The 27,862-nt window shown below is 46.0% G+C and overlaps 2 protein-coding genes across 2 annotated transcripts in view; both read left to right on the plus strand.

The window, feature by feature from the left end:
- Positions 1–6,605: 6,605 nt before the first annotated feature.
- Positions 6,606–21,247, plus strand: LOC146353946 (autocrine proliferation repressor protein A-like). Its single transcript, XM_084829777.1, has 5 exons — positions 6,606–6,623; positions 7,294–7,382; positions 7,484–7,559; positions 8,851–8,916; positions 20,656–21,247. Exons 1-5 carry the CDS (start codon positions 6,606–6,608, stop codon positions 20,680–20,682), a joined length of 276 nt encoding a protein of 91 aa, XP_084685903.1. The 3' UTR covers positions 20,683–21,247.
- A 4,737-nt stretch (positions 21,248–25,984) lies between these two features.
- LOC146353947 (autocrine proliferation repressor protein A-like) overlaps positions 25,985–27,862 on the plus strand; it is a 38,573-nt gene continuing 36,695 nt past the window's right edge. The window contains exon 1 of the mRNA XM_084832354.1: positions 25,985–26,050. The gene's annotated coding sequence lies outside the window, so the exon portion shown is untranslated. The remainder of the gene's footprint in view (positions 26,051–27,862) is intronic.

Genomic DNA, 27,862 nt, shown 5'->3' on the forward strand with positions numbered 1-27,862 from the left:
TGTCCTTCCTGAACGGTTAGTGCCCCACTTTTGTCAGACCCCTTGAATTACAGCTGAAAGTCTTTACTTCTCTCCCATCTGGGTGTGTTTCCTTTCAATTTCAATGTGGTGGTGTACGGAAGCCAACTGCCAAAACAGTTATGCTTGTTCCAATATTTCTGGCCCTGACTGTATATTCTGGACCACCAAAGGAAACGTAAGAGATTACGAACAACTCAACCCTGCCCTCAAGGGAGTAACCAAACTGCAAGTCTAACACTAAACTCAAATTTGACCCAATTGCCATCATAAACCCAGCATACTGACACCCTATATTAGGAATAATATACGCGTTAGTCACCCTTTGAGCTTTATCACCTTGACCCTATTAATGGTCTGAACAAAGTCATGGGAATAAATTCTATCCTTGCAGCACCGCTCTGTCCTCCCTACTGTATCACCTCAGGCATGCTGCATGTGACCTCAGATGTTCCTAAATCTCACATCTGTCTGCCCTTGCCTAGGCTTTGCATCACCAGTACCGATCATATTGTGGGTGGACCTATGTAGCGAAGATTTTAGTTGATGCAAACATAACTCGACAGCTGGATGAGCCACGTTTCCAGGAAATGGCTTCACACATTGATCCACTAGGTGAGTAATTTTTATACTATTAGGTTTCTGGGAGACAAAGAAGGGTGGCAGCAAAAAGGAAGTGATGGGGAAGAGACACTTCAAGCAGATTTCATTGAGCTGTGATGGAGGAGCATGTCATGATGCAAGGAGATGGGAAAACTCAGGCTTGATTGTGAGACAGTGTCAAATCAAGCCTTTTCCCCTTTGACTTCATGAACCCTTACCAAGCCCCAGCAGATCTGGCCATCTTTGTATTAGGGGTTGTCAACAAAAAATGGAATCCTGGCTTAAGAGTATTGACTTTATGTGGAATACAGAGGCACCCCCACCCCATCCACAGACACGGATGCGCGCGTGCACACACGCACCCTGGCCCAATCTACATGGGTGATTTAGTGCAGAGCGACAGCACATCAGGGTCATTTCTAACTTGTTGCTAATCCACAGCAACCCTGCAGCTTCCCTCTGGAAAAGGTGCATTTCTGGAAAGACCTTTTAGTGCGTCTTTTCTCCTTCCAGTTCCCTCTCATTAAATCCTGGGTGTGACTATTTCTGTGACCTGGCTGTGACTTATCTGTAATCTGTTCAAGGGGTGCGACCACTCCTTCCCCCCCTTCCCTCCTTTTCCCCATTTGCAGAAGGGCTGCTTTCCTATTCTAGCCTCCTTCCCCCATTCACAGTATAGCAGCTGTGCTGTTTCTGACATTCACAATAGCGGAGTAGCTGCTTTCCCCATTCACAATGTGTAGCCTGTATTTCCCAGTCAGAATAGTGGGGTAGCTGCTTTCCCCATTCATAATATGTAGCCTGTACTTCCCATTCATAATAGCGCAGTAGCATTGTTTCAATCATTCACAATAGTGGAGTAGCTGCTTCACCCATTCACGGAATGCAGCCTGTTTTTCCCATTCACAAAAGCACAGTATCTTTTAATCTTGCACAATATCCCAATGGTGGATGAGAGGGGAAAGGTGTGGGTAAATTACAGGGGCTTAATTCAGTGCTTCAAGTAAACTTCCCTGAGCAAAGGAGAGTGGATATGAGTGGGAAACAAGCCTCTGTCATTCGCAGAGCAGCACCCACGGGGTTGATGATGTTCAGTTCTACTCCGTCCACCCAGCCCCGAAGTATATTTCAACTGCTGTGTGACCCGTGAAAGTGGGTTTTTAGGTAGTGTATATGCTGCTTTTCTTGCTTCATGTGCCCCTGACGGACCAAAGTGATTTCACGAAAATCCAGATATGACCTGAAAGCGCTTCTCATTCCGCTTCCATGTAGATATGCCCCCCCCCCCCCCGTTTCTCCTATTCTTCATGCCTAGTAGCACTTTTCTTCTTGGAGCACAGAGGACCCCAACCTTGCTGGTGCTGTTGAAAGAGGAGAAGGAGGAAGAGAAAGGAGTCCTTGTGTTGGGGGGAAAGCTGGCATGTGCTGCCTCTATGGGGAACCTAGATACAGGACAGTCACTTGTACGGGATTTTTACAGTAAATATTTCATTATAACACTCAAGGATCAACTTGTTAAGTATCACACAATACCACTGTCCACACATACCGAGCTAGATGTGACTTTTAATGTATCTCTGCATTTAACATGCCCATTTTTAAACATGGACGTAGAATCTGCTGGAGGGGTTTGGTGGGTGTATGTGAGTATTTCAGCATAAACTGGCGCACTATAGTTTAAAAGATGGCAAACATACTTGTTTCATTAGTTGCTTCAGAACCAATGATGCCCAAGGTACCTAATAAAAGCATCACTGGATCAAAAGGCAATTTGACCCCCATGACTTCCTTGAGAAAATATATGCACAAAGGCTCCCTTCTCAACTTTGCATCTCTACGATTTGCCCTCTAGGCTTCCATGTCTGTTCTTGCTTTTCCACAAAGTATGCTACCCTTGTGCAGTGGTTTTAAAAGGAATTCTGAGTGGCATTTCTGCATGGGGCACCTTCGTTCCCTTCTACCCCTGGAATGTATAAACCAGCCTTCCCCAAACTGGTACCCTCCAGATGTTTTGGACTTGTGCTCCCATTAGCTCCAGGCAGCACGGCCAATTCTCAGGAATGCTGGGAGTTGTAGTCCAAACATCTGGAGGACACCAGGTTGGGGAAGGCTACTACGAGCCTTTTCAGGTATCTAGTCCTGTCATTTTCTGTTGCTCCTCTCCGTCTTGCACCTGCCTTGCTTGGTAGTGACTCAAGAATTGTGCTTCTCTCTCTTTATGGTAATCTTTAATTGTTCCTTTCTAGGGTACAATGCACGATACAGTAACAAGTCTAAGTTCATAACAAAAGCAGCAGGAGATGAAATATTCCTGCCTGACTACACCGACCTTTACTGGGATGAGCTAAGAGGAGAGAAATACATGCGGTGAGTTCATGTTTCAGAATATCAAGAAGCGCTCCCTCTTCTGCAGGCAGAGCAGAAACAGTCAATGGGACTTGGCTGTATATATTTACAGATCCAGATGTAGAGATTTTCTACCCAAGTCTGTTATTCTATGGTATCTACTTGCACTTTCATCGCAGAATTGAGATCTGAGTTCTGCACAGAGGTTTTCCTTTCCTGCTTTTCTACTACATAACCTCTAGGTAGTGCTGTGGTATAGCGGAATAATGCAATTACGTAACTGGAGAAATGCATTTTATTTTATTTTATTTTATTTTTTGCTTTCACAAATAATACTGCATTTTCCCAGCTTTAAAAAACCCTTGAAAGTGCTCTTAAAAAAACAGAATTGAAACCAGAGGAATACATCATCATCTAAAGAACTCATAAACAACCATGCATGAGGACTAACGAGGACACAACAAATTCCTCATGTAGAAAAGATCATACATTGAAGGCTGAAGATAGACATAATATAAAGAGAGGACTTGCAGGTAGATCCCTCAGCCACAGTGTAAGCACAGCTTCCTTCCACGCTTTGCCATTGCAATTCTATTTGTACATAAGAGCACACTGAACACTGGTTCTGCTCTCACTTTTATTCCGCCACTGCCGTCAATTTCTTTTATTAGTGCACTGCATCTTTGCTAACCCAACTATCAGTTCCTTTGTCACTTTAATAATAAAAAGACGGCATTTTAAAGAGCAGATGTGGGGTAAGGGGGTCTTGGTGACACATAGGCACCAACCAATCAGTGCTGGGCAGAGCCATTTCATGCTGTAAACCTGCAGAATCAGTCTTTTAAGAGCTCAGCTTGGGGAGGTGCTTCAAAATCAAACACACTGATCTAAAAATGGTGACCTGACTTCACCTTTCATAAATCCTAGCTCTGGTAAATTTCCTTGGAAGTGAAAAATGTAATTGTTGTGAATTGTCCAGAGAGCTTCGGCTATTGTGCAGTACCAAAACGTAAAAAAATCAATCCATAAAACTTCGATCGTCATCTTTCCCTGTTCCCCCATCTATACTTAGCAAGTTTTGAAACTCTCTTCCTATTGCCTTGCAGGATTATCCCAAATACTGATCACTTCATCCTCGGTATTTCAGAGATTCTCCTGAACTCAATTAAAGCCTTTTATGTTGGTACCATGCAGAATCTGAGAAAGCCCCAAGTCTCCTGGGAAAGGACTGAGGTAACTTTTTGAGTTACTTACAGGTGGAATGCCTGAAATAAATGAGACATGACTCTATTAGCCCTTGCTTGTAAATGATGGAGGAAAGGATGAAACTTGGTCATTTACCAAGGTTACTTGATTGGCCTTGAGGTTCGGATGTAAATGTAAGAAATATTTGTGCCAGGAAACTTGTTACAGATATTTACACACCAGCCTTGGTAAATGTCGTTCTTTCCCAGCAAGTGATGGAAATGAAGATGACATTTGGTCATTTACCGACCTGCTCTTGCTTGGGCTTCAGATTTATTGGCAAAGTCAACATTTTTGACATTTCCCTCTGGCCTCCTTAAATCTTACCAGTAAACAGCAACGTTCTCAGAGTTCCTGATATTTACCACAACATGTGAAACGTGCTTCAGTGATGCAGCATTCATGTCCTACCAAGGGAAACTATATGTTAGATGGAGGATTCATGACTGGATCTCTCAATGCATTTTTGTTCCTGAAAGCCACTGCAAGAGGAGGGTCCAGCCTGGATTAGGGCTGCAGAATGGGGGAGGGATTTTTAGCCCTCCCCTCCTATGCTGCCAAGCCCTGACATAACCTCCTCCCTGCTGTTAGACAGAGAAGGGAAAGCATAAACATAATGTGACTTGTGCCTACATGAAAGGTGGACATGTGGCCTTCTAGATATTTCGACCTACAACTCCCATCAGCCCTATCCAGCAGAGCCAATGGTAAGGCATGATGGGAGTTGCAGGCTGAAACATCTGGTGGGCTATGAGTTTCCCACACCTGATCTCTGTGACTTCTGATCCCTGGCTAAGAGGAGCTTTGGGACAGTGCAGAGAGGGAGACTTGCAGTAGGGAACCAATGCAGAGGGAAACACTTAAAACTGGCCTCTCTCACACTGTGGCCCTGATCCAAATTGCACCTTCCCATAGCTGCTTTTAGGAGAACAACATGCCTGCAAATCTAGTCATAAATCTGCCATGTTAATGACAGGTTTGCCCATCTTGTCTTTCAATCACATGGAAAAGTTCTAGAAGTCATAAAACAAGCTCAGAAAGTTGGTTGCATATTGTGTTTCACAGGGAACGAGAATTACCTGTTTAAAGCGGTAGTACAGATGTCGTTGTCATCCAATCCTTGGCTATGCTGGCAGGGGATAATGGGATTTGTAGTCCAACAGATCTGGAGGGCGCCAGGTTGGGAAGGCTGGATTAGGATGAGGGCCAAATTAGATATCACATAGGCAAAGTTTGTCATTGGATTTCTTGAGAGTTTTTAAAAAGGTAAACGCTGCAGCTGAATGGTGAGATTTATACAGGGCCCACATCACTCAAGCAGGGGCATTAACCCTTTCTTTGCAGACTGGTTTCCTGACTGAAAGGCCAGCCCTCCCCCACCCCTCCCCCACCCAGCTGCTCTTTGCCTTTGGTGGGCAAAACAATACTTTACTTGCATTTATTTGATATTAATTGATTTTTTTTTTACTATTTGATATCCTAAGATCTCTAAGCAGTTTTTGTAATGGCATCTGTGCATTTCTCCCCTGAAGGGCAAACAACCTTTGCAGGTGCTGTGATTTTATTTGGGAGGGAAAGAGTACACCACCATCTCCCTCCCCCGCCCCTACTCGGGGATGTAATTCTGTATTGATTTGGCTGGTGAGCAGAAAATGTGGACTTCACAGAGGCCCTAAATGCATAGAGCCCTGTGCAGTTCAACACAATTAGTAGAGTTTAGCAGGCTTTAACTAACAAAAGTAGGCCCCTTGATGCCAGGGCCTACCAACTTCCAACTCCTAAGTTGGAAGGCTAGAGGCTCTCTCTTATCTGCTTGCCAGGCTGGGATGTTTCAAGGACCTTCGAGGGGGAAGCAGGCCTGGCCCCCTGTTTCTGGGAGGAGATTGGGTTTCTGTGGGTTTCTCACTGCCAGCTCCTAAACTGAGGGAGGATGCGATCAAAGCAAGCGGGCCAGTTCTGATCTTCGGCCTCACTTCAAGGGGAAATACGAATTACCTGCTTGGAGAGCCTTGGCCCAGGAATGGCTTCCCCGTCTGTCCTGGGAACTCGGATAGACAGATGAGCTCGTGACAAGGCTGCCTGCTTTGTCAACTGGGGTGCGGGGAGAGGCGTGAGCTTTCTTTGCATATATATTCTGCATCCATTTTCTATCAGTAAACTGTCATCTTTTTGCACAAGTGGTTTTGTTTCATCTGGGTAATCTAAAAGAATCTCTTGTTGACAGAATCAGGACCCCAAATGAACACGTCTCTTTTAAAAAGAAGAGCCCATGAGACATCTGATTATAGACTTCCCAATGTTATGTCTCATTTGGCTCTGAGATAGAGCAAGTGACTGGCCCCAGGTCATATATCCCTGTTATTAGCTGCAGAAGGGTTTTTTCCCTCAGAATCATGGAAGGGGAGGAAAGGGTCAGATGCCCATCTCTACCTGTTCTGATCCCATTAATTATCAGAGCTCCCCTCACCTGATGCAATTTGCATTTTAAAAAACCTGCAGGTGAGCTGCAACGATGCACTTGATGGCCACATGTAGCTTGGCCCTCTGTATGTTTTCATCTGGCCACATCTGTCAGTAGACTTTCTCCTCTCAAACGTCCTCCAGAGACTGGAAAAAAGTAAGGGTGACAAATACTCAATATTTTAAAAGTTCATCCACTGTTTAACAATCTTACGTTAGGTAGTTTTACTGGTTGCATGCAGCTTGTTTGCAGATGAGTGTTTTAGCTTAGATTCTTTAGCATGTGAGACTTACAGTTTTTCTCTGTCTGCAGGAGGAACCACCCTCCTTGCTCTGTGAGGAGTGTCCCTGTGTGATGAATGTGATTGTTCATTCACACACATGCATTTTATACCTACAGAGCTTAAGTGTTAAATTGGCATACTGATACCATACAAGCAAACATCCAAGGGCCCTTCTTGACTCCCTTCATACCTCTGGCAGCTGCCTGGATTGACTTCTGCCAGCCCAATATGATTTGTGTTTGAAGGAGCAATTCCCACTTGAGCTATTTTGTTAATGGCTGCTATTGGGTTGGGTCTGCTTGAGAAACAGCACCCTGATTTTTGCCCCTCTTTCTAGACAAATACTACGGGTACTATCTGTCTCTTCACGGACCTTAAGCCCTCACTGATCGAGTGTTTTACTGCTACTACTATTGGCTCTCAAAGGTTGGATTATTTCAGAGATATCAAATTGTTGGTGGTACTTCTCTCCAAAAAGCCATTTCCTCAGTGCTCACGGTGTCTCATCTTTCCTTTTTCATTCGCAGGCGGGACTTCAGGCTACTTGTGGCCCCTGGAATACCCAATCCTGTACTATGGTTTCCATGTGGTGTTGAAAATCGGGTAAGTGGATTTAGGATACTGCCGCTGCGTACAGCTGAGGAGGAAGTCAAGGGCCCTTGGCAATAAAGGTGCATTTTTCTCATGGTACCCCAGAAGCCACCGTCTTCTCCCAAAGGCCATGCTTCTGTGGAAGACTTATTGAATTTGCGCAGTGTTCAGCCTTCAATGTGCAGCTCATTTGGTGCTATGATGGCTGTGTCTGGCACGTGGCTCGGAGAGGGGGGCACAGAGGGAGTCCACTGTTGTTGCTGCCACCCTGGGTAGCAGATGCATATTTGGACTGAGCATGCTCCATGGCCATGGGATGTTGTGTTGGCTTACTGTTGGAGGGAGAAAAAATACACAAGCATCAGGGAGGGGGGAATGGAGTATCCTGAAAGCAGGCATGGCACACCGAATGTTCTGCATCGCAACATTTTGTTGCAGGTCCAGTTGTTCACAGCAGTGCTGCGCCGAATCCCGCCCCTTATTTTCCGGAATTTGTTCTCTCCCTGCCAAAGAGGCCTTGTTTTTTCTGCCTCTTTGGCAGGGAGGGGGAGAATTCCGGAGGATTTTCTCCTTGGGGAGGTGGCCAGGGTTTCCACATATCTCTTAAGATCTGGAGGAGCCTGAAGGATCTTCTTCTCTTTTTTTTTTACTTGAAAAATGTTGCCAGCATGAGACCCTTCTACAGCCTAGCAGGACTTGTTTAACTCCCATGAGACCATGTGACTTCATCCTCTCCAACAGGCATTCAGGAAAAACTCCTGGCTTGCAGAAGCTTCTTTGCAAAGAACAAATGCGACTTTGGGAGTTTTAGGAAAATTGTTATCCTGCTTGCTATATTGCTGCAAGGAAGAGCAGAATTTTTCTAAAACTCTAAAATCCCGGTTTCTCATACTTTGCAAAGCAGCTTCTGCAGCCCTGGAGCCTATCCTGAATGCCTATTGGAGAGGGCGAGGTCATGTGGTCTCCTGGGAGTTCAGAAAGAGCTGCCAGGCTGAAAAAGAGTCCTGGGCTCCTGCAGGTGCAAGTGGGGTTAAAAAATAACCCCTTTCTATAGAAAGAAGACCTCTCAGCCACTCCCTACACTTAAAAACGTACACTGGAATCCTGTCCTCCTCCCCAAGGAGAAATCATTCGAAATTCTCACCCCACCCAGGCTCTTTTGGCAGAGTTTTTGTTTCACCCCTTCCCCAAGAAATGCCAAAAATGGAAGAATCAATTTTTTTGGCACAGCACTAGTTCACACGACTAATTCTGAACCTTGGAGTTAGAGGCAGGCCAATTCTCTGTTCACTGCTCCTTGCAGGAAACCGGCGTCTACAAGGCAGAAGTGCCCAAGCCATCAAGCGGCTGGAGAGGCTTCTTTATTAAGGTAAAAATCCATCAGAGCAAGATTTGATCTCCATCAGAGCAATGTGAAAACAAATCAAAACACAGGGTTCTAAATCACGTGGAAAGAAAAGGCTCCTGCTGCAGATGTTCACCCACAACACACGATGGGGGTGACGGAAAGCGAGAGGGGATGGAGCGCTTCCTCACTCTCCCCCTTGGCGTGTTCTTTGTTCCCACAACAACAACGCCTGGAGAGGGCTTGCCTGGGTCATTTCCTGGGCAATCCTCACCCGTATCCCAGAGAGCTCTGACGTCAGGCCCTCTGAGATGTCCAAAGCCGTGCCGAGCTCATGCTGGTAGGGCAGAAGTGAGGGAGGAGGGCTGTTTTCACTCCTTCTCCTCCCTTCCTGGCAAGCCCTTTCTTTCTTTTAGCTGGTTCCCTCCCATTCCAATGGGAGGGAATTGATCTTTGCTAGCTCCAGGGCTGGGGTAGATTACCAGTTGGTTTTGAGGTGTGGCTGGGAGCCAGGGGAGCTGAGGACTGGCAGCCTCTCTAGGATTTCCCCTTGCTCCACCCATGGCATACCTTGTCCCTCTCCAGTGCCAGAACTCCAAAGCTAGAAAGCTAAGGGGTGTAGATGTTTTTGTGGAAGCTGGAAGGGGGAGTTCAAGGTCATTTCCCCTCCGAGGATGGACCTCTTTCTTTGCCCTCTGAGGGGGAGATACAATTAGGGCTGTGCACGGACCCTCTGCTTCGCTTCAGATGCCGATTTGGACCATCCGAAGCAGCCCTGCTTCACTTTGGACCAATTCAGACACCGCCCACTTTGCTTTGGATTTGGATCCAAAGCGAGATTCGGATATCCAAATCATTTGGATTTGACGCTTTCCCATTGACTTGTTGCATTGGAAAACAGAAACATTGGCCATGACTTTTTCAGTTTTCACAATTAACACATGAAATAATGGAACTGGTCAGGACCGATAGAGGGGATTCCACCAGCAAAATTTCAGACAGTTTGGCCCTGTAATTTTTGTGGCAGGTGCAGGTGAAATTTGAGGTTTTCAACAAAAACTGTCAAAGCAAAGAGCTATAACTGTTCACTGTTTCGCTCAAAGTCCATAAAATTTGGGGACCTGTCAGTCTACATAGGAAGGATCCCACCTGCCAAATTTCAGGGAGTTTGGTCTGGTAATATTTGTGCTAGTTGCAGATAAATTGTCCTGTTCTCAGAAACTCAAACCAAGGGGCATAAAGGGATAACCGGAGAAGTTTGGTGTTTAAGCAGTGATTAGGAGGAGGTCACTATCCCTAATCTCTGCTGTAGGTTTCTTTGAAGTGCAAAATAGCCCCTTTCTCCTAGTACTGCTTTCCTATTCACAGTCTATGACCTCGGGCTCTCTTTGGCAGAATGGAATATATACACACTGTGTAGTATAAATTTAAATCATATATGTTGTGTAGTGGTTTGCCCACTGCTTTTTAAAATGTGGACTTCGTAGTAGTGGTTTTCCACACACTGTTTGCTCGTCCACATCACAAGCATGCACGCACACAGGCACACTGACACACAAGCACAAAAGAAAAGCAAACACTGAACTACTAGCAAAGGGTGGGGGGACTATCTGTAATCCTACCAGAAGAGAAAAGTGTGTGTGTTTTTAAGGGAAAAGAGATCAAAAATGGGAAGGGAAGAAATACAGAAACTGAGAAGGGTGCAGGGGTGGTGGTGGAGGAGAGCCCAGAACAAGGCAAGTAAGAGAGAGAGAGAGAGAGAGGAAGGAAGGAAAAACTAGTGGTCGAGAATTGGGAAGGGTGGGGTGGGGAAGCTAAAGAACAAGGCAAGGAAAGGAAAACTAAAGTATTTAAAATTGTTTTTTAAATAAACAATCAACCTATTACAGAAGTGGGGCAAGGAGACAAAGAACCAGGAAAGGAAAAGAGGAAACTCAAACTAAGTACTTTTTAAATGTTTGGGTTTTTAAATCAATAATTGAGAAAAGAAAGCAAGGGAATAGTTGAATTGAGAAGGGCTGGGTGGGACAGAGTCCAACATGCATGCACGCACGCGTGCACGCACACGCACACCACAGATCTAGCCAAATAATTTCAGAGCTCTCTCCAGTAACATCACCAGATCTCTCTCTTGCAATGAACGAACACAGGCATTTTTCTCCAATACATCCAGTATTGCTGTGTCCTTCAGAGGATCATGAAGCAATTAACTGTGGCCTGAAAGGAACCTGTATGTTAATTGAAACCAAGTGACACAAACCGGCTGTGCAGCTGCTTGAATTGGCATGAAATCTTCTGCCATTACTTTTTTTAAATCTATTTTTATTTTATTTTTATAAATGAAATAAACACTACCAACAACATAATCAGAATTTTCAGTTTCCAACATTACAGTATTCTGAGGAAAAGAAAAAAGGGAGGATAGCAAAAGAAGGAAGAGGGAAAAAAAGAAATGAAAAAGGATTATATTAAACTCCAATAAGAATAGACCAAATATCCAAATATAAATCCAATTGCAGATTATACCTATACAGCATTCTTCCAAACCTTGCAAGTATTGTTAAATGTTTGATCCGCTACACCACAAACGGTAAACCTTATCTTTCAATATCATAACCTCAGTCTTATAGCAAAGGAATGGGAGCAAACAATCCATTTCCATTGGCCATATGTTACCATTCAATTAACTTGTATTAATAAACATTAAAGGTTTAGCCAACAAGAAATAGTAATAATAATGATATTAATAATAATAATAAAAAGAGAAAAAAAGTTTAAGAAAAAGATAAAAAATAAAAAAGCAAATCATTTGTATATTTTAAGTAATATCATATCTAAAAATATATTTATATGTGTACACACACATACATAAATAGGCATTTTATTACAATATAACACAAAAAGAAGGAGAAAGAAAACAAAAATATGCAAACATTTACTCTGGCATACTGCCTAGACATCTTATCAGCTATAGCCCAAACAGCACTTCAAAAGAACAGTAAAGATGGCTAAGTTCCAATTTCGGAGGCTGAGAGAGTTCGTTCACTTGTTTTAATTTTAATACCAATTAAAAATGATTCTGCAGCACCAGGATCCAAAAATCTTTTTCATCTGGCCTTCAAAAAGAATGCAAAAAGTAGCTGGATATTTAATATGATATTGCAGGTTAATTTGCTTTGCCAAACTTCTCGCCTTGGTGAATTGCCTTCTTCTGTCAGCGATTTCTTTAGTATAATCAGGAAAGAGCATAATCTTGTCATTTTCTGGTCCCACCAAAGCTCACCTCATTCTCTTGCCAGAAACATAAGGTAATTTTTTGTAGAGACTGGTGAAAATTGAAAAATAACAGTCCCAAAAGTCCCTTTAGTGCCACGCATTGAACCAGGAACACAATATGCATGCTCAATATCAAGTAAAAAATCAAATGGTAAAGCAAATAGCTCATGCAAAAGTTTATCCATAAATTCCGCCAAACCTATATCAGTAGCCACGTCTTTAATACCAAGGATACGTAGATTCGATCTACGTATGAAGACCTCCAGTTGAGAAATTCGAGCAGACAAAATATTATGAGATGCTTGCATGGCTGTTTCATGAGCAGTAACCTGATGTAACCTGATCTTCAAGAGCATTTACCTTCGATTCCATCTTTTGAAAAGAGATATTAATTAAACCCACAGTCCCCTGAAGGGCAATAATTGAGTCCTGAATTGTTTCAAGTTTCTTTGACTGCTCTGGTAGCTGAGAAGACATAGTTTTTATCAAAGCAAGCAACTCCTCTTCATCTCCGGCATTTCTAGAAACCTTTGCCAAGGGAGCAATTGGGGGGGGGGTGGCGTTCTCAAGCCTTTCTTTTTTTCCTTTGGTACTGCCTTCCTTTACTTTCAAAAGCACAACAAGCAAGTATAATTGCAGAAACAAAAAAAACAAACATGCAGATTTAATTACAAGTCCTCAGATGTTGCTGGTAGTTTAAATTCAGAAATACTATTTGGAGCCGTTTGTCCTTATGTCTCCTAATTGCTTAGGAGTTTCAAACAGCGTTCAGTAGATGACAACCCGACGTCTAATCTTAGATTTCAGCCCCTCTGTTTCTCCGCAGAAGTAGCTGTTCTTCCAAGATTTCATCCGGGTGGTATTGTAAGCTTCCCCTTTTAATTCCAGGGGAAGATAAAAAGGTTTCTCAACCTTTTCACAGCTGTTTGAGATAAGCAACCTGTGGAGCTCTGCAAGCCAGTAGAGGATTCGGATATTCTTCTGCCATTACTTTTGATATTGGGCAGATTAAAAATATAATCAATACATAAATACATAAATTTGGCACTACTTCTGAAAGATACTGTTACTATTTCTACGACTATTCCTTGGACATTTCTGTGCTGTAAACTCTTGGACATCCTTGCGCTATAAATGCCGCTTACATTCACACTTCGCAAGGCAACGTACTGAGTAAACTTAAAATATTTTTTCCAGGTCACTTACCGAGGACCTGGGATCCGGAACTATGTGTTCAGCTCAGAGGTTCACATAATCCCAGGCACATATCCATGTGCAGACTGCAAAGGAGAACAGTGCTATGGGAAGGTGGTGTGACCCCCTCTGGGGATGCTGTGAGCTTTTCTAAATGGGGCTTTTATTGTGCACTCGCTATTCCTTACCCGTGGTGACTTATGGGTGCTTTAGACATCTTTGTCATCCTCCTGTGTCACTCCTGTGCTTTCCAACCACTTTTCCCAATTCTATTTTGATTTCTTTTGAGTGGGAAAAATTGTTCTTCAATGATTTTTGCAAACCCAAAAGAAAATTGGCACCATCCACTACCAGTGGACTTGCATCATCCCAATTTTTGCTGCTACGCATTGGAGGGAATAGTTGTGACTAGCACTGTGCCCTTTTTAAAAATCTATTTAGTTCTGACCGTCAGTTGGGGCGAGGGGTGATAAACTTGCACCTCAACATTGTGGGGAGGGGTGAGAATCTGGGAGAAATCCCTCAGGGGGCAAGGCTTCAGCGCTTCCCTGACTGTGAGGAGGAGGCTGAGGGCTGGTGGTGTGTGCTCACCTCATGGTACCATTTTTCTCCGGTTCTGTCCTTGGAGCTGAGACCACGCCACACACTCAAGCAAGGATGGAATATTGGGGACTGGCTGGAAATTATCCAATAAGGAGGAGTTCAGGGAAGGGGTTTGAGCAGAAGGCTTACCGCCTTCTTCAGGCAAGATGAAGTTTGTCTTACTGTGAAGGAGTGTTCACCGATACCCTTACCCATTTGGCAGGTCCATCTCCCCGCCTGCTTTATTTATTTGTTTGATTGATTTCTATCCCACCTTTCCATCCAGGATATAGTGCTCAAGGTGACTAAAGATAATGAGAGCCAAGATTTAAAATAAAAGCTTAGTTAAAACAGTCATAAACCAATTCATCCCATCAAACTGACTAGTGGACTAGTCCAACACAGTTGGCAACCAGCTGCCCACAGGAAACCGACAAGTAGGACATGAGTGCAACAGCACCCTCCTGCCCATGTTCCCCAGCAACTGGTGTACATAGGCTCACTGCCTCTGGTTCTGGAGGGAGCACATAGCCATCAGGACTAGTAGCCACTGATAGCCTTCTCCTCCAGGAATTTGTCTAACCCCCTTTTAAAGCCATCCAAACTGGTGGCCAACATCACATCTTGTGGAAGCAAATTCTATAGTTTAATTGTGTGCTGTGTGAAGAAGTCATTCCTTCTATCTGTCCTGAACCTCTCACCAATCAGCTTCATGGGATGACCCCGGGGTCAAGTATTTTGAGAGAGGGAGAAAAATATCTCCCTATGCACATTCTCCACACCATGCATAATTTTGTAGACCTCTATCCTGTCTCCCCTTACCCTCCTGGTTTCCAAGCTAAACAATCCCAGCTGTTGTAACCTTCCCTCATAGGGAAGCTGCTCCAGCCCCTTGATCATTTTAGTTGCCCTTTTCTGCGCCTTTTCCAGCTCAACAATATCTTTTTTTGGGTGCAGTGACCAGAAATGTACACAGTATTTGAACTGCAGTCACACCACAGATTTCTATAAGGACAGTATTATATTGGCAGTTTTATTCTCAGTTCCGTTCTTAATTGTGCCTAACATGGAGTTTGCATTTTTTTACACCAGCCACACACTGGGTTGACATTTTCACTGAGCTGTCCACCACAATGCCAATTTCTCTTCCTTGGGCCCAATCTAAAGAGGTGATTTAGTGCAGAGCGAAAGCACATCAGGGTCGTTCACAACATATGATGTTGTTGCCACCCCACAGCAACCACACAGCTTCCTTCTCACAAAGGTGGATTTTTGCAAAGTCCTTTCAGTGCGTTTCCCCCCTTAAACACGGCTCCCGAGCAGTTCTGCAGCACTGTGCCCTGTTCCCCTGAATTATATCCTGCATACTCGGCGTGCCCAGGAGTGTGTCTGTGACCTGTCTATGACCTGGGCAAGGGGTGGGGCCATCCTCCCCCCCATTGGTAGTAGCCACTTCGGACACAGGTTTCTCATCCCACTTGGCACTATTATGAAGTAGCGCTATTTAGATGCTGGCCTTTCCTGTTTATTTTTACTTTGTACTATAACATTGCTACTTCACAGTCCTGTAATCGCGCAATTGTACAATGTCGCATTAGCACAATAGTCACAATTGAATTAAAATATTATGTACTCTGTGGTTTATGCTACATTCTGTGATCTTAATTTTTGTGAACCACCCAGAGAGCTTTGGCTATTGGGCTGTGTAGAAAAAATAAAATAAAATATTGGGGCAGTCACTCACGTGGGGAGCAGAGGTTCAACATTGCTCCTTCACAGTCCTGGTGGATGCAAGGGGAGAGGTGCGAAGTAAACTATGGGATGTAATTCATCTCTCCCATTATACTTCCCTGAGCAGGGGAGCATAGGGATGGTGCGGGTGTCTGGTTGGGGCTCAAAGCCCAGCGATTTCTCACCAGCTTGGCCCCCCGGATACCAGTTTGCACCTGCCCATGCTTGCCCTACTCAGCGTGGGCTGAGTCAGGCAAGCACACAGCCACCTGCTCCCTTGCTGAGCTACCTGTCCCTGCCGCCATAACTGTGGTAGCAGGGGCAGGAGAATGAGAGGGGAAGCTACCACAGCAGGGACCGGCCCCAGTTGTTTTACATGTCTGACGCTTACATAAAATGACTGGCCTGTCCTCATTACCACCACTGCTGTGGTAACAGGGATGGAAGGAGTAGAGGGGAGGTGCTTCCCTTATCCTCCACCCGTCCCTGCAACTGGGACAGCAACAGCACTGGGGACAGGCCCTGGTTGTTGTATGTAAGTACCCCTTCAGACACTTATGTAAAACAACTGGGGCCTGTCCTTGCTGCTGCCATGGTAGCAAAGATGGGAGGAGGAGAGGGGTGCAGCACTCCTGCCCCCATACCTCCTACAGCGTCCAATTGAGCATGGGTAGTTTTGCAGAAATGCCTCCTTCTCCAAAGGGGCCCCTTCAGGAAGAAGGAAACATTTCCACAAAATGACTGGGGCTGGGAAACTGAGCTCTTGCTGGACCCCCATGGACAATCTGGTGGCTGGCCTCCCATGATCAGACAAGTGGTGGGAGCCCAGCGAGCGGCAGCTGAACAGGGCGCAGGTGTGTTCACACATCCCCAGGGGAGCATGGAAAGGGGCAGGGAGCAAGCCTCTCTCATTTGCTGAGCAGCACCTACACGATTGATGAAATTAAGTTCTACTTGTTGGACTCCCCCCATTCAACCCTGAAGTATGGTGGCTTCAAGAGCTGTTTCACCCATGTAAGTGGGTTTTTAGGTAGTGTATACTCCGCTTTTCTTGCTTCATGTGCCGCTGATGGACCAAAGCGATTTCATGAAAATCCAAATATAACTAGAAAATGCTTCTGAAACCATTTCCATGTAGATTTGGCCTTGGTCAGTCACTGCTTGCTCAAATCCCATCAGATTATACTTGAAGTTGGGATATTTTGCTCCAACGTGCAACACTTTACACTTGTTTACATTGAACCACATTTTCCATTTAGTTGCTCATTCTCCCAGTTTGGAGAGATCCTTTTGATGCTCCTAGCAATCCCTTTTTGTTTTAACCTCTGTAAATAACTTGGCATCATCGGCAAACTTGGCCACTTTACTGCTCACTCCTAATTCCAGATCATTTATGAACAAGTTGAAAAGCATTGGTCTCAGTACAGATCCCTGTGGGACCCCACTATTTACTTCCCTCCATTGGGAGAATATACCATTTATTCCTACTCTCTGCTTTCTGTTCTTTAACCAGTGACTGATTCATAAGAGGACCTCCCCTCTTATTCCATGACTGCTAAGTTTGCTCAGGAGTCTTTGGTGAGGGACTTTGTCAAAAGCCTTTTGGAAGTCCAAGTACACAATGTCTGCCAGATCATCCCTGTCTTCATGTTTACTGACACTCTCAAAGAACTCTAAAAGGTTAGTGAGACAGGACTGACCTTTGCGGAAGCCGTGTTGATTCTTTTTCAGCAGGGCTTGTCCTTCTATATGCTTACTAATTTTATCTTTAATAATGCCTTCAACCAATTTACCCGGAACAGATGTTAAGCTAAATGGCTTGTAATTTCCAGGATCCCACCTGGATCCCTTTTTGAAAATTGGTGTTACATTGGCCATCTTCCAGTCCTCTGGTGCAGAGGCTGATGTTAGGGACATGTTGCATATTTTGGTTAGAAGATCAGCAATTTCATTTTTGAGTTCTTTGAGAACTCTGGGATGGATACCATCTAGGCCCAGAATTAAAGAATTCTTTTTTGTTGGCCTTAATGTTGTTAGCGATGTGCTCTTCAAAATGAGTTTTTGCATCTCTTATTGTCTGCTTTTATCTCCTGTGTGCAAGCTTGTGTTCTCTTTTGTTTTCCTCATTTGGGCAAATGTTCCATTTTCTGAAGGAAGCCTTCATTTCTCTAATAGCTTTCTTGACACTGCTTGTTAACCATGCCAATGTGCCAAGGTTGAAGCATCGATGCTGGAGAGCTGAGTAGTGCCGACAGGGGCCTTGCCGAAAGGCCAAAAAGCCCTTGTCTGGCGAGAGATCTGGAGGAGGTGTCTTACAGTCACACTTTTAAGCTCATGCAAAGACGAGGAGCCTTTGCTAGGAAAATCCCGTCTTCATTGCCCAAAACCCTCTCTTTTGGATCTGCCATCGTCTAAGCCTCTGGAGGCGCTCCGCACATGGACTCTCCCTTAATTGGAACTTTGGGACTCTGGATTGCCATGAGAAGTACTGAGGCTTCATAGACTTCATAGACTTGAACTCTTGTTTGCTGTGGATTGTATGTCTTAGTTTGTCATCAACTCAGTGTACCGGGAGGCTGAGTTTGATTTACAACTTTTGGACTATACTCTTCCTGGACTCATGCAGCATGGAGTTACCAATGTGAAAGCGGGGGCACGGAACTCCTTGCATGTGTGAGTTTACCCTTTCCTTGGTCTTGATGGGCCTCAGCCATGTAGCCTGGAGTTATCAACGAAAGATTCAAAGTTGGACCAACTCTCTGTGGGTGTGGTTTTGTTTAGGCCTTTCAAGAATTTATCCCTTTGATTGCCTGAGGGATCATTCCAGAAATCATTCCCATCCCTTGTCCAGGGTTTGGAACCCTATGGAAGGCACTGCTGGCGTTGCCAGGGAAGGCGCTGCTGGGGCAAATGCTGCCCGTTGCAGCCCGCCAACTGCTGACAGGCACGAGGACAGGAGTCACCCTCCAGATGCGCTCTCCCCCTTCCTTGGAAGGAGGGGAGGGCGCCCGGCTGGAGGACGACTCCTGCCGATGAGGGCGGGCTGCTGCTGCTGCTGCCGCCACCAGCCCCCAGGCCCTCTGGATGTGTGCCAGCAGCTGTCTTGATCCAGGGAATGGGGGAGCTATTTTCCCCTGTTTTTGCACTGTGGCTGTGCCCACGGGTGCCAGATTTTGATGTTTCCGGTTCAGTCCATGGAGGCAGATGTGCTCTGTGACTGGATGGCGGTTTTGTAGGTCTCCCCTTTAAAAATCATATGAAATCATGCGGCTCCCTGTTTGATTTCATGGATCCTCGTTTGACCCAGGTCCCACAGCATGCGCTTTCTTCTCAGCGTTGTTCTGCCTAGGGATGTACGAAAGTCACTTACCTGTTTGCGGATTATGCTGATGCTGGGGGGGAGGCGCTCCGTCCCTCCCCCCCCCCAAATCCTGGCCGGATGGCTCCCCTCCGCAGGGATTCTGTGGAGCCGCCGGCCAGCTCCACCAGTGGCCGGACATCCGGCCGCTGGCTAGCAGGGATGCAAATGGCGGCGGCCGTAGCCGCCGCCGTTTGCTTCCCTGCAGTCAGCCGTGATAGGCTACATAAATGTTTACGTAACCTATCACGGCTGATTAAAAAAACAAAAACGCGCGTATGCAAATGGCGGCGCCCATTGGCGCTGCCATTTGCGTTCCTTATTTTGGCACGTCTTAGTCTACGTAAACATTTACGTAGACTATGGTGAAAATAAGGGGAACGCAAATAGCATATGTGTTCCCCTTATTTTCGCCGTAGTCTACGTAAATGTTTACGTAGACTAAGACGTGCCAAAATAAGGAACGCAAATGGCAGCGCCAATGGGCACCGCCATTTGCATACGCGCATTTTTGTTTTTGTTTTTTTAATCAGCCGTGATAGGTTACGTAAACATTTACATAGCCTATCACAGTGTTTTTTAAAATTTAGCTGTGGTAGGCTACGTAAATCTTTACGTAGCCTATCACTTTTTTTGTTTTTTTAAAACTTGGAAATGGCGGCGGCGGCAGCCGGTCGGAAGACCGGCTGCTGCTGCCGCCGAACCGCCGCCGGAGCCGCCGCCGCCAGGAAGATCCGCCCCAGGTAAGTCCCGTCCCGGGGGGGGGGGCAGGGGGGCGGGGGGCCATTCCGCCACCAATTTCAGGGGACCGAATGTGCTGGCATTCGGCCTCCCCGAGATCCGTGGCGGAACTTTCGTACATCCCTAGTTCTTCCAAAGGGGAGTGGGAAGGGTTAAGGCTTCCCCTGCCGTGCCTGGCAGAGACTGGAGCAGTTGTGCTTGGTGGCCGCAGCAGAGGCAGGATAGGGCTGCAGCCCTCTCCCCTTCCCCGGCCTCTCTTGGTGGCCGCATCGCTCTCAAATTGAAACATTTGGAGGGAGCCCCCATGGAGAGAGGAGGTACTCCTCTTCACAAAGCCACCCTCCATGTGTAGGGGGCAACAGCAGTGATGACAGAGGGGGCGGAGCTAGCACACACCCCCGGCATGTTTGCTCTCTCCAGATTAGGAACACCTGAACAGGCCTGTTGTCATGTGTCCCGGGGGACGCTGATATAGGAACTGCAAACGGCCTTTCCTTGATGTAAAGGATTACAGACAGAGGGATGAAATGTTCTTCTATGCAAATGTATATGTCTATATTTCTGGTTATATTTATTGTTTACCACCCCTGATCACTTTTGGTGAAGCGGTTTATTATATCCAAATACATACATACATACATATATATACCTATACCTATATCTATATCTGTATCTATCAGCTATACATGCCAATAATGTGTATATATTGCCCTTTCTCTCTTTATTGAGTTAGTGCCTTTCTGTCTCGTTCATTCTTATATTTCCTCCTGGCAGTAGGAAGGGGGAAGGGGCTGGGGTGTGTGTGGAGCGGTCACCCTGGTGAAACATTTGCACCCCTGCTTTGAAAGAGACGTCATTCAGTCCTGCCTTGTCTCTTCCAGATGCCTCATCTTAGGGTGCAGTTGTAGGGACTGGGCCCAGCACCTCTGCAGACGTGGGAATGGATTCCGAGTCAGACAGGGAGCGGAAGGTGGAAGAGGTTCTCGAGCCACCAAGGCAGCAGGAGGCCGGTGAGAGTAACAGTGACAGAGAGGATGAAGCCCAGCTGCAGCCCAGTCATTTGGACAAGAGCCAGGCCAGGGACTCTGGATCCATCAGAACGCAGGCTCCTAAATAACAGGAGGAGGGAGTAGAAACAAGAGACCAAGAGTTCGTCACCAGTTGAAAGGGGAGGTGCAACGCAGGGTCACAAGATACTCCAAGAGACTGGCAGCAAGGGAGGTGACCCCCTGGAAAGACGCACCTTGAGGACAGGACACACCCAGAGGGTGGGACTTAGTAGCCCCCTTGGGTTGCGAAGGGAATCCCATAGCAGCCAGGGGCAGTTTTGTAGCAACTCTCTTTCATGGTGCTCTAACCCAGGTGGCTACCGGAAAGCCTCTCCCTAATGGATGCCTGAGAATACTGTCTGTAGCCAGAGACAATGCCTGTTTGCTTGTAGTTTGCATAATAAAATGAATTGACTGGAAATGCAACTTGGTAGCCTGACTGCCAAGAAAGCCAGGCGCCGGGTGTCTGACGGTAATCCTATGCATGTTTAGACAGAAAAAATTCCTGTGACTTTTGTAGGCCCCTCTTTCCGTGCAAGCATGCATAGGGTTGCACTCTGAAGGGGCTTCAGGTGCAATGATCCAAGCGCATATTCCTCCAGAGCTATCTGGGCATGTTCAGATTTCCTCTCTCCACCATCCCTACCTCCTACAGATACAAAGTATTTCTCAGGTCAAAGATTGCACTACAGATTTGGGGGGTAGTGTGTATATGGGATATGGAAATAATATGAAAGATCCTTAGATCCTTGGCCCATATCCGATCATTCCATTTGAAAGAGCTTTTCTATATAGTCCCTTGCCCAAGATGTCTTTAACCACTTTGGAAGGTATCCTAGATACCCTTTCACAAAGATAATACAAGTAAACAGTTTGAAAGGTATTCTGAATACCTTTGCCCAATTTAAAGAGTCTTTCTACAGTTCAGGCATTTTGCATGAACTTCCTTGTTTTGTCTCTGCTATTGCTTTTTCAAGTGGTTTGTCTTCAGCAGTGAAGGCACTGAACTTCAGTGAAATAACAGATGAAATTTTAAAGCTTCTATTAAGTGATAGGAAGAAAAGAAGTTCAGCCTAATACACACACTAAACACCCTTGACTAAAAACACACTGAAGGTACATAAAAGAAGATTTCAAACTTACAGAGATATTTTGCGGGCAAAGGACTGCTTCCCTCAAGAATCCCCTCTCACCTTGATTTCAGAAGAAGTAGACTCCGATGCTCAGGTGAGCTTTATACCTCTTTCCTTTGCCCATTATCCTAGAAGCCACACCCATTAATACCGATGGGAACCTTAACACTTGAATTATTACGGTTGATTGGTCCCGACAGGTGGTCTTGCCGTTTTGGAAGATCCTTCCTCTTGCTTAAAGTCCCCCCTCTGGTGAGTTGTGTATGTGATGTGGTGTGATGTGATGCATACATGATGTTTACATTTCATGTTCTATGGAAATACCTAAAATTTCTTAATAAGTTCTCTGCAGTTTTTACTGTTAGCCTCTTTCTTCATGGGGCAGAGCCCACAGCCCTGTCTCAAGTTCCTCTTAACATGAACTTGTACGTGTTTCTAAATCACAAATAGCTGTCAGACAGTACAATAATAATGCAACCCCCTTTTTCACCCCATATTTTAGTGGAAATCATCTTCCATGCTTTCCTGAAGCCAAAGACTGATATCTCTTCCATGGTTGAAAGCTCAGGTACAAACACAAGCTTGCCCTTCTACAGCATACAGCACAAGACACAGGAAACGCAAACGCACATCGGCGCTCTCCGTCATGCAGACATGCCCAAGGAGGGCCAGAGGCTGGCTCACTGCCTCATTCAGATGCAACAGCCAAGCAGGGGACACTTATCCACAGCCAGTGCTGGCCCAGGACATTCTGATGCCTGGGGAGAATCAGCAAATGTCCCCCATTTCTCATGGGATGATCTGGGCCAGTCTCAGCCGAACCCACCTAGGGACACTGGAGAAATCCGCCGCGGACTCAAATGAGGCTGGATTCCAAAGAATCCAACCTGCGGAGTCCGCAGTGGAGTGGCACCACACACCTCTGGGTCCTTAAGAGTTTCTGAGGCTGCAATTTACGTAGAAATAAGTGGTTTCTGGCTGCAAATGGCGTAAAGGCCAATTAGGGCTGTAATTTTCCCGTGATAGGCTAATGGCGTCCACCACTAGCCTATCGCTCCGTTTCAAAAGCCGGAAAGTCGCCCTGCGAACTCCAGCAGCTTGCACCAGGGCTCCGGGGAAATCGCAGGGCCCCAAGCAGCCCAGATTTCCCTGCGGCAGACCCCACCCAGACCGGATGTTGGGGGGTTCGCCCATTCCTAAGCCTACCTCACAGGATTGTTGTGAGGATAAAGATGAGCAGGAAAAGCAGAAGATGAATATAATAAGATGAAGTAAATGATTTTATACTGGGAAAGCATCATTGTCCTACACGATGTTCATAATAAGCCTCCCTAGCACGTAAAATGGGAAATCTGTGCATTGCATTATGGTGTGCACATAATTAGATGCATGTGCAGCGGAGATGAGAAGCACCCTGTACTCCACTCTGTTGGGCTGGCTCCTCAAAGTTAACAGAGAAATAGCTAGCAAGGAAGCAAGCAAGCACAAGAACGCAGACGCACATAGACGCTCTCCCTCTCTCTCACATCCTCATCTCTCTCCTTTTTCCACCTCTTTTCTAGCTTAATGATTGGCTTGGCTCGGCCAATGACCCAGCCAGCAGTGCCCTCATGTGTGACACGCCCATCGCACAGAAGAGCCCCTCCCTTGCAGAGGGAAGGGGTCTTATCCGGTTGGATAGCGCAGGCTGCGATCCTGCGCTGAGCACGTTTCTTTTTCTTTTTTAATGTGCCTGGGGGCAGCAGGCTCCCCCACAGGCTCTGAGCAGCCTCTTAAAGCCTTTGAAGGGTCCGCATGCGTGCACATGCGCAGTGCAAAATGGGAAGCTGCTGTGCTGGGAATAGACGCTCTTCGGGTGTCCCTTCACTAAAGAAAAAGCCCGCAGTCTTGCCAGGCTCTCTTTGTGTTGGAGTCTTTCTGCGTTTACCACGGGCTCCCAGATGGAGACCAATGGCTGCCATATGACTGCCGAGAGTGAAGCTCTCAATTTTCAACGCACCATAGTTTTCAGTGGAACAACATCATCTAGAGACTCTTTAATAGCACCACACTGACTTTACACACTGGGGAAAACCCACAATAAATTTAAATGGTTCATTATCTCTGGATCTTTTAAAGGTGGAATAACCGGGAAATACTGCTGGATGTGCCCTGCCGGTTGACGACGTCATGTGAAGGACCCACAAACGTCTGTGAGTGGCCAATTAAGAGCACACAGTACATGCCTCAAGTAGAAATGGCTGTAGTTCTGTGGCAGCAGCAGCCACTGCAAAAAAAGACAAAAGAGGAGAGCATGCGGCCCACACAAAAGAAAGCCTGAGGAGGCTCAGCAAAGATTTTATCTATTGATTTGAAGAGGGGGTTCGGTGCCAGCCACCCTAAGAAACAATCCACCCCTGCATTGCCCCTAGCAAAGCCACTATGGTGAGCCTTTCTAACCTTGGCCTTTATGAGCAGTTGCACATCTTTAGCTTCAGGAGTGCTCCTGGCCTCAGATCCGAGGTGGAGCCTATCCAGATTTGGGAGAGGTATGTGGAAGCCCAGCCTAGGGTGTCTCAGCCCAGGAGCATACCTGCGCTGTGGCGGTGGCGACATGGAGGGCAGGGTTGGAGGTTAGCTTTTTGAAGAACCCAGCAAATAGTTTTAAGACGTTTTGGCCCCTATAGGTTGGCCATGTGTCCCGCTTTATGGGGGACACTCCTCTATTTGAAAGGCTCCCAGAGGACTTCCCTACTTGAAGGCACCTTCCATTTGAAGGGCTGCCCGGTCCAAGTCCAATTTAAAGGTAAAGAGCCCTCAGAAGTGTGGTTGTAAATGTGCACAGCCAAACCTCCCAACAAGCCTCCCCATAATTGAGAGCCCTGCTTTATCAGGGTTTGTGACTGCAAGGAGGTTTGCCCATGCGTTCGGATGAAGGCATTTACAGCCCTCCTGCAGACCTGCATGCTCAACACATGGACATCTACAGCGGGGGGGGGGGGCAACTGGTGGACCTCTAGGTGTTTGGGCCCACAACTTCCATCATGGGGTACACAAAAGGAGCCTCCTCGAAGATTGTTGACCAATCGGGTGTACCCTGGTGACAGTGCATTGCACCGGCTAATCCTTCTACCCCCTGCTCAAACCACGCCTCAGTGATGTGGCGGTGGCTACATTTTGGTGGCGCACGGTTTGATCTGGACATGACACGACGATGACGACTTCCATCATTCCTCACCATTGGCTGTGCTGGCTAGGGCTGATGGGAGTTGTAGCCCAAAGCACCTGGAGGGCTACATCCCTGGACTACAGAGTAGTTGCACCTCAGGGATCTCAGGAGGAGGGCTTGTGTTCATTCCCCTCCCTGCTTTTAATCCTCACGTGTGCAGACTGAATGCCTACGGAGACTTCTCAAAGTGTTCCAGGAACAATTATGCACAGTAAAGGCGATCATGATTTTGAAACGTCCTCTGCCAGCCAGGAAGAACTTTGTGCAGAGCTGGGCAGATCGAGCAGGTAGAACCTGGAATGGGACAATGGGCGTGTGTGCATGAGTGGGGGGATGGCGGGGGGGGGACTTTAGTCTCTTCCAGTAACAAAGTGTTGTTGTTTTTAATTGAAGCTGTCATTCCATCATTTTAAAAGCCTGCTGCTGCTGTTGATTTAAATGCCTTAGATGGGATGTCCTAATGCCCTAGGTGAGTCAGAGCACTCACTGGCCCCTTCCTGGCTACAGCCCTGAGTGGGAGGCTGCTATGGGACTCTGGGCTCCCGCAAAGGGTTCCTGATGTTGGCATCACTGTTGGCTGTGCTGGCTAGGGCTGACGGGAGTTGTAGGCCAAAACACAATAAAGGCAATTGTGATTTTGAAAAGTCCTCTGCCAGCCAGGAAGAACTTTGTGCAGAGCTGGGCAGATCAAGCAGGTAGAAACTGGAATGGGACAATGGGTGTGTGTGTGAGTGGGGCGATGGGGAGTTTTGTCTCTTCCAATAACAACAGGCTTCTTCACATGGAGCTTTTTTTCCTGCTATTGAGATTGCTCACTCACGGAAGTTGCGGCCATGTAGCCTGGAGTTATCAACGAAAGATTCAAAGTTGGACCAACTCTCTGTGGGTATGGTTTTGTTTAGGCCTTTCAATAATTTATCCCTTTGATCACCTGAGGGATCATTCCAGGAATCATTCCCATCCCTTGTCCAGGGTTTGGAATCCTGTGTATGGACTACCCAGGTTGGATTATACCAGGAATCCTGAGTCCCTTCCCTTGTGTTCAGAGCTGTGGAGATGGCAACGAGGAAACCACGTTGATGAGTGTCTCAGTCACGATTGTAGTGATTCACTTTGGATTGTTCTGGAATTATTTAGAGCCTGACAGTCAGCTATAAGATTTCCAGTGAGTGTAACCATTAAGCTTTTGCTGTGGGATAAAGGAGTCTCACTGATGTGAGTGTCCTGTGTCAGTTTGCTAGAGGGCTTGTGTCTGAGGGACCCGGGTTTCCTGACAGGAGCTGCCCTAAGGGAAGGGAAGGCAAGTTTGACCGTTGGTGTCCATGGGCAAACTGTCAGTAGCTTCACTAGTCTGTGGATTGTCTTCCCGAATAGAGATCTTAGAACAGTCGTTTAGAGCCTGGGGTAGTTTGAGAGCTTCCTTGATTCTGCATTGCAGAAAGGCTTGCCTTTGGTGTAATAAAGCAGTAATAGCTTGAACTACCAGTCTCTGTTGATTGCGAAGGAGGAGGAGGATCAAACACCCCACTACCTTTCCCAACCTGTGGTAAACATTTTAGCTGAGCTTCTATTATTGGTTTGTGTAACCTCTGAGCATTTCGAAGGGGTTTAATCCTCTTGACTCCCCCTTTCAACTTACTTTCCCCGGTTCCCTCATTTTAGAGAAGTTTCCTGTTTTGAAGCCAAACGTTGCTGTGCTGGACGTCCTTGGCAATTTTCCACCTAAATATATATTAAATCTGCACTGTGATATATATATTAAATATATATATTTTATATATATTTAAATATATATTAAATAGCACTGTGGTCACTGTTTCCAACTGGTTCCAAAACATTTACATCTCATACTAGGGCCTGGGTGACACCACTTAGGATTAAATCCAGAACCCCTTCCCCACGGTCAATTCCGAGACAGTGTGTTCCAGGTAGGGATGTTGCAGAAACCCACATTGGAACCAAATGAGCTTGGACCTTGATGCATCCAGCTGGTGGACTCTGCAGCAGACTGGCTTTCCCCCTGTCAGGCAGATTCTGCCAACATGCGGACTGTTTTTCTAACTTTCTCAATTTTGTGCAAATTTCGTCATCGAAAAATAAGTAAAAAAATTCAAACAACAACAACAAAAATGCACATTTCCCCATAAGATAAATTGTGGAAACACAGGTTGGGGGACGATTTTGCACATTTGGGGGAAATTTCCACATTTTCACATGTGCACATTGTCAGGAATGAATCTGAGCTTGTGGAGATGTCTAGCAGCGCTTAGGTCCAATGACTCCTGTACTAATCACAGGTAAAATTTGCTATTTTCAAGAAAATCTGTCAAAGCGAAGAGCTGTAATTTTTTTTGTTCTTCCACATAAGTGCATGGAATGTGGGGACCTGGCAGCGCCCTTGGAGCTGACTGAACCTGCCAAATTTCAGAGAGTTAGGTCTATTGGCTTTTGTGCTAGCCATGCATGAAGTTTCCTTTTCTCAAAGACTAAAATAAACAGTATCATAGAATCATAGAATAGTAGGGTTGGAAGGAGCCTATACAGGGATTAGAGAGCCCAGTTGGAAGGTATTTAAGGTGACCATTAGGAGGTCACTATCCCTAATCTCTGGTGTAGGTTTTTTTGAAGTGCAAATAGTTCTTTCTTTTGGTGTCTCCTGAGTCTGTCACTATTCAGCTTCACTGGATGACCTGAGGCT

Source organism: Heloderma suspectum, chromosome 2 (assembly GCF_057233095.1).
Source record: "Heloderma suspectum isolate Gila_16-S chromosome 2, 16-S_ref, whole genome shotgun sequence".
Classification (NCBI taxonomy): domain Eukaryota; kingdom Metazoa; phylum Chordata; class Lepidosauria; order Squamata; family Helodermatidae; genus Heloderma; species Heloderma suspectum.

Bases quoted from the DNA above. Each gene is read 5' to 3' on its own strand.
- LOC146353946 (XM_084829777.1), top strand. The intron at 7,383-7,483 runs GTTGGATTATTT...TTTCATTCGCAG, and splicing joins ACTACTATTGGCTCTCAAAG to GCGGGACTTCAGGCTACTTG. The intron at 8,917-20,655 runs GTAAAAATCCAT...TGTCTCTTCCAG, and splicing joins GGAGAGGCTTCTTTATTAAG to ATGCCTCATCTTAGGGTGCA.